This window comes from Anneissia japonica, unplaced genomic scaffold (genome assembly GCF_011630105.1).
Source record: "Anneissia japonica isolate Jap-2015-1 unplaced genomic scaffold, ASM1163010v1 scaffold997_len2565447_cov190, whole genome shotgun sequence".
Classification (NCBI taxonomy): domain Eukaryota; kingdom Metazoa; phylum Echinodermata; class Crinoidea; order Comatulida; family Comatulidae; genus Anneissia; species Anneissia japonica.
Window position 1 is genome coordinate 1,965,051 of NW_022696369.1, and position 9,659 is coordinate 1,974,709.

The 9,659-nt window shown below is 36.8% G+C and overlaps 1 protein-coding gene and 7 non-coding genes across 9 annotated transcripts in view; 1 reads left to right on the forward strand and 7 right to left on the reverse strand.

Moving 5' to 3' along the window:
- LOC117102011 overlaps window positions 1-9,659 on the forward strand; it is a 41,136-nt gene that overhangs the window by 25,570 nt on the left and 5,907 nt on the right. Inside the window, exons 4-10 of one of the 2 annotated variants that reach the window (XM_033242219.1) lie at window positions 46-120; window positions 273-804; window positions 1,248-1,415; window positions 2,131-2,295; window positions 3,190-3,288; window positions 3,416-3,508; window positions 4,844-4,939. In XM_033242219.1, coding sequence (XP_033098110.1) covers window positions 46-120; window positions 273-804; window positions 1,248-1,415; window positions 2,131-2,295; window positions 3,190-3,288; window positions 3,416-3,508; window positions 4,844-4,939 — 1,228 coding nt within the window. The remainder of the gene's footprint in view (window positions 1-45; window positions 121-272; window positions 805-1,247; window positions 1,416-2,130; window positions 2,296-3,189; window positions 3,289-3,415; window positions 3,509-4,843; window positions 4,940-9,659) is intronic. The other variant, XM_033242220.1, reaches the window with a different exon arrangement.
- Trnap-ugg lies at window positions 6,001-6,072 on the reverse strand. Its single transcript has one exon. It is a non-coding gene; the product is annotated as a tRNA-Pro (tRNA).
- Window positions 7,459-7,529, reverse strand: Trnap-agg. The gene has a single exon. It is a non-coding gene; the product is annotated as a tRNA-Pro (tRNA).
- On the reverse strand, window positions 7,974-8,045 carry Trnap-ugg. The gene has a single exon. It is a non-coding gene; the product is annotated as a tRNA-Pro (tRNA).
- Trnap-ugg lies at window positions 8,143-8,214 on the reverse strand. The gene has a single exon. It is a non-coding gene; the product is annotated as a tRNA-Pro (tRNA).
- Trnap-agg lies at window positions 8,434-8,505 on the reverse strand. Its single transcript has one exon. It is a non-coding gene; the product is annotated as a tRNA-Pro (tRNA).
- On the reverse strand, window positions 8,945-9,016 carry Trnap-agg. The gene has a single exon. It is a non-coding gene; the product is annotated as a tRNA-Pro (tRNA).
- Window positions 9,452-9,523, reverse strand: Trnap-ugg. The gene has a single exon. It is a non-coding gene; the product is annotated as a tRNA-Pro (tRNA).

Consider the following 9,659-nt stretch of genomic DNA (forward strand, 5'->3'; position numbering starts at 1 on the left):
TCTTACTTAATGATGTGTATTTTTAAATCATTCCATTTCTTCTAGGGGGATATTGAACAGCTGATAATATCAAACGATGCCAATGCTGCGGCTCTTCACTGTCCTCGGGATAATCGATCGGTAAGACAATGATATAATCTAAAATAATTTATGACCAAACACTAGACTTATACATTGTCAAAATACGATGATAATTAATTAGTATAGTCCTGCATGGACGACTATACACACATGACTAATATACGTCTATCATTTATCTCCACTATCCACAGATCCCATCTATGTTCGATAAAATTATCTATCCACAAGTGAGTGACGAGGGTAACGGAGAGGAATCTACGACGGTTCAACCAGTGCCTTCACTCACAACGAAGGCACTGCAAACCCGTTCTAAAACTGAGAAGGAAAGTATTCCGAGAGCTACATATAAAGAAAAGACGTATACTCATAAGAACCCAGAATTGATAACTACAAAGCGACCAGCAAATACAAGATATATGCTGACGTCATATTTCAAACCCAATATAAATATTACTCCTAAGAAAATCGTGGAGGTCCTTGAGGCATATGAGCCAACTGAAGCGCCGCCGACGCTGACAGCTGTAAGAGACACTGACGTAGCAGTGATGGAAGAAGAGGATAGCTCGAGCAACCTCTCATTCGATAACATATTTGAAGATAATCAGAATAAATTGGGGGACTTGTTTCCAAGTGACATCACTGCATCGCGTGGCCCGGCAAATTTTATAGGCTTTGACGCCAGGCGAGGGGATATAGCAGATTTTGCCTCAGGAGATGGTGAAGGTTAGTCAAAAGCTTAGTAAAGTGTCTCAACCAGGATTCGAACCCGGGACCTTCTGCTGTCTATGCAGACGCCTTAAACAACCGGGCCATTGAGGCTTCGTTGGAAGTTCGAATCTGATTTGAGGCAATTGATGTCACACTCTACGGTATGCCAATTATACAGCACTAGTATTTAAAGCACACACAGAAATAATTGTGATACACCCTTTTCTTAGGGATCTTCAACGACGAGATATCCGAACGGATACATTTTCCATATAAGAAATGTTACACGTAAAGACATAAACTCAAAATCGTCACTTGTTGCAGTACGGTAGTGGACGGTAGATGCTGCACTGCAGCGGGTTGCCAGGTCCCTAATCTTAACAAAATCTAAACTGGATACAGGTAGGCCTATAAAACACAAACTGCTCATTTAAAACACGTCCATTTATTTTCTGCAGAAAAGGAAACTTTAGAATGGATGGAGTGGGGGGTTTGTACCCAGACTTGTGGTACCGGAGTCAAGCAGAGATTAGCGCGTTGTCCACCTTACTCAAAACACGAACGCTGTGCATTTGGGGTAACAATGGCTCGAGAAGTAAAAAGATGCATACTTCCAGCCTGTAACGGTACGTAGTGGTGCATGCCCCACACCAGCAGCAAAACTAACCATGTAATTTTGCAATAAATTGTTGCATGTGTTATTAAAGCTTTTCTGTTGTGTGTTTCTGCTAATCGGAAGGCTTTCACGTACGAGAACATTTTTCCGTTCTATTTATGTTGTTTCAATGCCCTCTTTCAGGCGATCAGACCTACTTACCTCCTAGACGAGCATGTTTGTGTATTTCCTCCTTATTGTGTGTTTGTTTGTCGCTCTCCTTCAGCACATAATACCATGTGTGATCCCTTCCAAATTATGCGGTTGTTTGCCGTTCCTTCTCCAGCACTTCCATCAAGACAAACATGTACGTTGTCTCCGTTTTCATATGAGGCGTGTTTGTCTTTTCTTTCCCCAAACATATTTTCTCCCAGATGAGCATGCGTGTGTTGTCTCCTCAAAAAAAAATTACCTCCTCTTCCAACATATCACCTTCCCAAACGAACAGTGTTTGTTATGTTCTGTATGAACTTGACTGTCCTTCTCTAACACATACGTTTTCTTCTTAGCATGATTGTAGTCTACCATCCCATATTGGCTTGGCTCTTCAAACGCAACCCTCTCTCAGACGAGCATGTTTGTCCTTTTGTTGTAGTCACCCCTCTTTCTTCCCCCTCTCCAGCACGAGAATATTTTGCTATGATAATTCCTATTACTTATAACTGAAATTATGACACTAATTACAGAGAATTTTAGATGGTCTTCATGGACTTACTGCAGTAAAACATGTGGCGGAGGTGAAAGCCAGCGTGTGGGATTTTGTTACTCGAGTTCCACTAATAGTGTGTGTCTTGAAAATGGACCTGGAAGCGTTATTGAACGTCAAACTTGCAACTCTCAAGCATGTCCAGGTAGCCTAAGTTTTTTTTAAATTTAATTTTATTCCTTTAGGCACATGGCCAAGGATTATAACCCATAGCGACTTAATCACTGTCTTATTATATAGGCGGCAACCCCTCTACATGACAAACACATGATGCTCTACATAAATTAAGTCTCATAACAAATGCTTACGGTATGGCTTATGTTTTGTCGTAAAAAAAATCCTTGAATCTGACAGGATTTGAACCAAGAAGCTTGTGATCATAGGCGAGCATCTTAACCACCAAGCTATTAAACTTTAATGTTTTTTAATAGATTTTTTTAAATATTTAATTATATAGTTCAATTTTCATGATGATGTTGTAACTGTAGACTTTTATTGGAAAGGTTGCCAAAGGGTATTTTATTCACACTAAAGCTACCCATGTTTAATATCCTTGGAACTATTTTAACGCGTTGGAATGAAAATGATGATGACAACATTGACAACTTACGTTAGATATTGTTAGGACCAGTGTCCTTGACAAATAAGAAGAGATTTATATGTTTTGTTATAAAAAAATAATATATTAAATAATAGTATTATATTTGTAATAATATTATATTCGTAGAAACAACAACTTACTAATGTTATTAGTATTTTAGAAAAATATAACTGCAAAGAAGATATTTTTCTAAAAGATGAAGGTTATTAAAAAAAATTAATTCATTCTGAATCAATGTTGTGTATTGTAAGCTTAATTAATTTTCTTTATTGTTTTTTACATTTTGTGATTTTTGTTCTCATAGGCCTATGTGGTAAATAAAGATGGCTTTGCCACATATTTAAGGCAATATTGTATATTTTTTTGACTCGTAGGAGTAAGGTCAACATGTAGTCAAATGACAGATAGGATGACAGTTTTGATTTTCTTTACCTTTAGATCCTTGTTATCCTGGCTGTAAAAACGACGGCCGTTGTAATTACCATACCGGAACATGTCTATGTAACATCGGATTTTCTGGACAATACTGCGAACAAAGTAGGAAAAGTTATAATTCAATATATTTTTAGATTGCTAATTAATAATATAAATATATATTTATATTACATATCGTAGTCTCTTTTTTTCCTATATTTAATATTTTGTATGTCTTATTAAATACTAGATTTATGTGACGAACCATGCCGATTCGGCGGAAGATGCGTTGCTAAGAACCATTGTTCTTGTCCATACGGATTTCTTCCACCGTTCTGTAGACGTAAGTACGGACTGGTATACAACATAATGGTTTCAATCGGAAATTAATGACTGTTATATACCGTTGCTATGATAATGTATTAATATACTTATGCAGGCAAAAGATGTTTTTTTTTTTTTTTTTTTTGTTATATTTGTTTACTTTTTCTCAGGGTACAGTGAAATTAACTGTTCCCTACTTTTTCTCGTACTGGCTTTTTAAAAGAGAGTTCCTGTTTTACAAAGATGACCACTTCACCCATAGACAGTCGTATAATAATGGAGGAAAATAACTAGGCCTTGGCCAGACCTAAGCTCACAATGTGTTGATTTTGGGGACGCTCATATTTCCGAAGGATTTTATTTTCAGTACGGTAGTATCTTTGGAAAGTCAAAAAAAAAGATAAGAAGAAAGTAGGGGACGAGAAACATTATTTGAAAGGAAGTTCTGTCCACAATATTAAGTCTTTTAGAGACAAATAGGCCTATTTGTGGTTTTCCACTATATTATGAACATAATGATGTCATATCCCACCCATAATGGACAATCACGTGTAACCGTATTGTCACATTTCTTGATAATTGCTTAATTTTATTTTTATTTTATTTTTGCTTTTTTTTTTACTCTCCAAATCCCCTCTATTTTTTTTCTTCTAGGACCAGTAAGGATACAAACTTGTGATTTGTAGAGAGTCATCCTTTGCTGTCTTTTGAATTGAATTTTGATATACTTCTCTTGTCCTTTGTAACCTATTTCTTGTCTTCTTTTTTTTTTCTCTTTGTTTTCTTTAATTTATTTTTTATTTTTTTGGTAAATTGTTGATGATTTCTCTTTTTTGGTGTCTTTTAAATTGTTTTAAATAGATTTTAATGTTTCTAAAGTTTTTCTTAACTTCAATGTTGATATACTATTGTCATTCTATGATACTTCAATTAATACATTTTGCATTACTGTATTCTTGAATGAGCAAGAAATAAAACAACACAAACAAAAGTTACAAGGATGGACAGAGCTTTATAAATATGGCTTTATTGCAAGTTAGTTAAACCAGCCCCTTTATTATTCATAGCAAAATAATAACTTTTAAAGTGCTGGCTTCTGTTTACCCTTTCTGCGGAAAAACACGAGGATCTACCTTCGATATATCATTATTATGTTTTGATTACAGGGATTAAAAATAGATCAGACCCATTGTAGAATTGCAAATCAAGACAACATTTTTTAAGCTTGGGAGATATTTATTCGGTAATTACCGATCTGAGATGTATGCCAACAGGCTTCCGATTATAACTCACCGTTGAACATGATAAACAGTTTAGGTACTTAGAATCATTGACATTTTTGCTTGTCTTGTAGCTGTCTGTGATCCTCCGTGTTACAACGACGGTGAATGTGTTTATAAGGACCAGTGTTCTTGCAAGCAAGGATGGAAGGGCCCAAATTGTTTAACACGTAAGCATCATTAAACATGTTTTAGAATAATGCCATTACATAAAAATAATCGTTTAAAACTAAATATAAATCTCATCAACATTATCATCATCATCTGAATGATCATCATTATTATATTTTGAATTCATCAGAATACTTGGAAATACATACCGTCCTTTACCTAGATATCAGATGTTTTACTATTAGATATGACAAATAAATAACTGAAACCATATATCAGAATCAGAAAGTGATAAATCACATTATAATATGTCACCGATATTGTGTCTCCCCCCCCCCACCTTTTATTTTGTTTTCTAGATTTATTGTAATATATTTTTTTAAAAATAACTAAGCCGAAAAAAATAGGAAAAAACTGATGAAAAAATAAAATAAACCATCGCAGGATCGTTGGTCTAATGGCATGATTCTCGCCTTGTGTGGGAGACCCTCGGCTTCTATTCCCCGACGAGCCTCTTTTTTTCTTTTTTTTTTCTGCTTTCTTGAATTATTGTAATGTTATTTCTGAATTGACAAAGCCGAAAAAATAAGGAAAAGGGGAAAACGATAAAATAAATTATCGCAGCTCGTTGGTCTAGCAGTTGCATGATTCTCGCTTTGGTTACAAGAGATCAAAGGTTCAATTCCCAGACAAGCCCCTTTTAGTTTATTTAAAATTAATGTTCTTTATAAATTTACTAAACCGAGTAATAGGGTTCAATTCCCGGACGAGCCCCTTTTAGTTTTGTTCTTTACGTATTTTAATACTATTTTTAAATTTATAAAGCCGAGCAATAAGAAAAGACACATGAAAAGACAATAAAATCCATAGAAGACTCGTTGGTCTAGTGGAATGATCCTCGCGCGAGGAACCGGGTTCAATTCCGGGCAAGTGCGCTTTTAGTTTTCGGGAAATATACTTAAGTCAAAATTTAGCTGAGAAATAGAGAAAAACGACTAAAAACACAATGACTAACGAGCCTCCAATTGTTTACATTGTCCTTTTCAGTCGTCTTCTCTTATTGGTCAGGTTAGTAAATTTTAAAATAACACTAAATATTGCCATAAAAATTTAAAAAAAGGGTCTCGTCCTGAAATTGAACCCGGGACCTCTCGCACCCAAAGCGAGAATCATACCACTAGACCAACGAGCCTCCAATTGATTGAATTGTCTTTTCTGTCGTATTTTCCTATTGGTAAGCTCGGTAAATTTTGAATTAACATAAAGATATTTCCAGAAAACTAAAAACAGCTCGTACGGAAATTGAACCCGGGACCTCCGCACCCCAAGCGAGAACCATGCCACTAGACCAATGACCCTCCGATATACTTTTTCATTCGTCTTTTCCTATTGGGCAGCTTTCTAAATTTAGACCTTTTATTGAAATATTGAAAGAAATTTAAAAAGAATCCTATCCGGGAGTTCAACCCGGTGCCTCTCGCACACAAAGACAGAATCATACAACTAAACCAAATGAGGCTTCGATGGTTTCTTCTTTTTTTCATGCGTCTTTCCCTACTACTCCGTTTAAAGTATTTATAAAGAACATTAAAGTATTTAAATAAACTAAAAGGGGCTCCTCCGGGAATTGAACACGGGACATCTCGCAACCAAAGTGAGAATAATGCCACTAGCCAACGAGCCTGCGATAGCTTGTTTTATCTTTCTGCGTTTTTCCCAATGTTTTTTTTTTCAGCTTCCTCAATTCTGAAATAACATTACAATGATTCAAAAAAGCAAAAAAAGGGGGCTCGTCCGGGACCCAAAGCGAGAATCATGCCACTAAACAAACGAGCATCCAATTGATTGAAATGTCTTTTCTATCGTGTTTACCTATTGGTCAGCTTTGTTAATTTTGAAACAACATTAAAATATTGCGATTAAACTGAAAAAAGGGGCTCGTCCGGGAATTGAACCGGGGCCTCTCGCACCCAAAGTGAGAATCACTAGACCAACGAGCATCCAATTGTTTGAATTGCCTTTTCTGTCGTAGTTTCCTATTGGTCAGCTTGGTAAATTTTAAAGTAACATAAAGATATTTCCAGAAAACTAAAAACGATTGGTACGTGAATTGAACCCGGGACCTCCTGCAACCTCAGCGAGAATCATGCCACTAGACCGACTCTCAGATGTACTTTTTCATTTGTCTTTTCCTATTGGGCAGCCTTGTAAATTTAGAAATATTATTGAAATATTGAAAGAAATTAAAACGAATCCTATCCGGGAGTTCACCCGGTGCCTCTTGCACACAAAAACCGAATCATACAACTAAACCAAATGAGTTTTTGATTGTTTTTTTCTTTTTTCATGCGTCTTTCCCTATCACTCGGTTTATAGAATTTATAAAGAACATTAAACTAAAAAGAGGCTCGTCCAGGAATTAAACACGGGACCTCTCGCAACCAAAGCGAGAATAAGGCTACTAGACCAACATGCCTGCGATAGCTTATTTTATCCTTTCTCCGTTTTTCCTAATGTTTTTTTTTCAGCTTGGTCAATTCTGAAATAACATTACAATAATTCGAGAAAACCAAAAAAGGGGCTCGTCCGGGAATTCAACCGGGACCTCTCGCACCCTAAGCGAGAATCATGCCACTAGACCAACGAGCCTGCAATGTTTTCACTTATTTTTTCATCTATTTTTTCATCAGTTCTTTTCTATTTTTTTCGGCTTAGTTAATTTTTAAATAATTCTAGAAAACAAAAGCGGGCTCGTTCGCGAATTGATACGGCACCTCTCGCACCCGAAGCGAGAATCATGCCACTAGACTAACTTGCATCCGATAGCTTACTTTACCTTTTCATCCATTTTTTCTTATGTTTTATTTTCGGCTTGGTTAATTTTCAAATAACATAACAATAATTCGAGAAAACAAAAAGGGGTTTGTCCAGGAATTAAACCCGGGACCTCTCTCACCCCAAAGCGAGAATCACGCCACTAGACCAACGAGCCTCCAATTGTTTACTTTGTCCTTTTCAGTCGTCTTTTCTTATTGGTCAGGTTGGTAAATTTTTAAACAACATTAAAATATTGCCATAAAACTAAAAAAAAAGGGGCTCGTCCGGGAATTGAACACGGGGCCTCTCGCACCCAAAGCGAAAATCATGCCACTAGACCAACGAGCCTCCTAATGATTGAAATGTCTTTTCTGTCGTATTTTCATATTGGTCAGCTTTGTAAATTTTGAAACAACATTAAAATATTGCCATAAAACTGAAAAAGGGGCTCGTACGGGAATTGAACCCGGGGCCTCTCGCACCCAAAGCGAGAATCATGCCACTAGACCAACGAGCCTCCAAGTGATTGAATTGTCTTTTCTGTCGTATTTTCATATTGGTCAGCTTGGTAAATTTTGAAACAACATTAAAATGCGAGAATAAGGCTACTAGACCAACGAGCCTGCGATAGTTTATTTTATCCTTTCTCCGTTTTTCGTTTTTCCTAATGTTTTTTTTTTTTTTAGCTTAGTCAATTCTAAATTAACATTACAATAATTCGATAAAGCCAAAAAAGGGGCTCGTCCGGGAATTGAACCCGGGACCTCTCGCACCCTAAGCGAGAATCATGCCACTAGACCAACGAGCCTGCGGTGGTTTCACTTATTTTTTCGTCACTTTTTCCCTATTTTTCCCGGCTTGGTTAATTTTTAAGTAACATTCGATAATTCTAGAAAACAAAAACGGGCTCGTCCGCGAATTGATACGGCATCTCTCGCACTCCAAGCGAGAATCACGCCACTAACTTGCATCCGATAGGTTACTTTACCTTTTCATCCATTTTTTCTTATACTTTATTTTCGGCTTGGTTAATTTTCTAATAACATTACAATAATTCGAGAAAATTACAAAAAAAGACTCGTCCAGGAATTAAACACGGGACCTCTCGCAACCAAAGCGAGAATATGGTTACTAGACCAACGTGCCTGCGATAGTTTATTTATCCTTTCTCCGTTTTTCCTAATGTTTTTTTCAGGTTGGTCAATTCTGAAATAACATTACAATAATTCGAGAAAGCGAAAAAAAAGGGGCTCGTCCGGGAATTGAACCCGGGACCTCTCGCACCCTAAGCGAGAATCATGCCACTAGACCAACGAGCCTACGATATTTTCACTTACTTTTTCATCAGTTTTTTTTCTATTTTTTTTTCGGCTTGGTTTAATTTTTAAATAATTCTAGAACACAAAAGCGGGCTCGTTCGCGAATTGATACGGCACCTCTCGCACCCTAAGCGAGAATCATGCCACTTGACTAACTTGCATCCGATAGCTTACTTTACCTTTTCGTCCATTTTTTCTTATGTTTTATTTTCGGCTTCGTTAATTTTCAAATAACATTACAATAATTCGAGAAAACAAAAAGGGGCTCGTCCAGGAATTAAACCCGGGACCTCTCTCACCCCAAAGCGAGAATCATGCCACTAGACCAACGAGCCTCCAATTGTTTACATTGTCCTTTTCAGTCGTCTTTTCATATTGGTGAGCTTGGTAAATTTTGAAACAACATTAAAATATTGCCATTAAACTAAAACAAAGGGGCTCGTCCGGGAATTGAACCCGGGGCCTCTCGCACCCAAAGCGAGAATCATGCCACTAGACCAACGAGCCTCCTAATGATTGAATTGTCTTTTCTGTCGTATTTTCATATTGGTCAGCTTTGTAAATTTGAAACAACATTAAAATATTGCCATAAAACCCAAAAAAGGGGATCGTCCAGGAATTAAACCCGGGACCTCTCTCACCC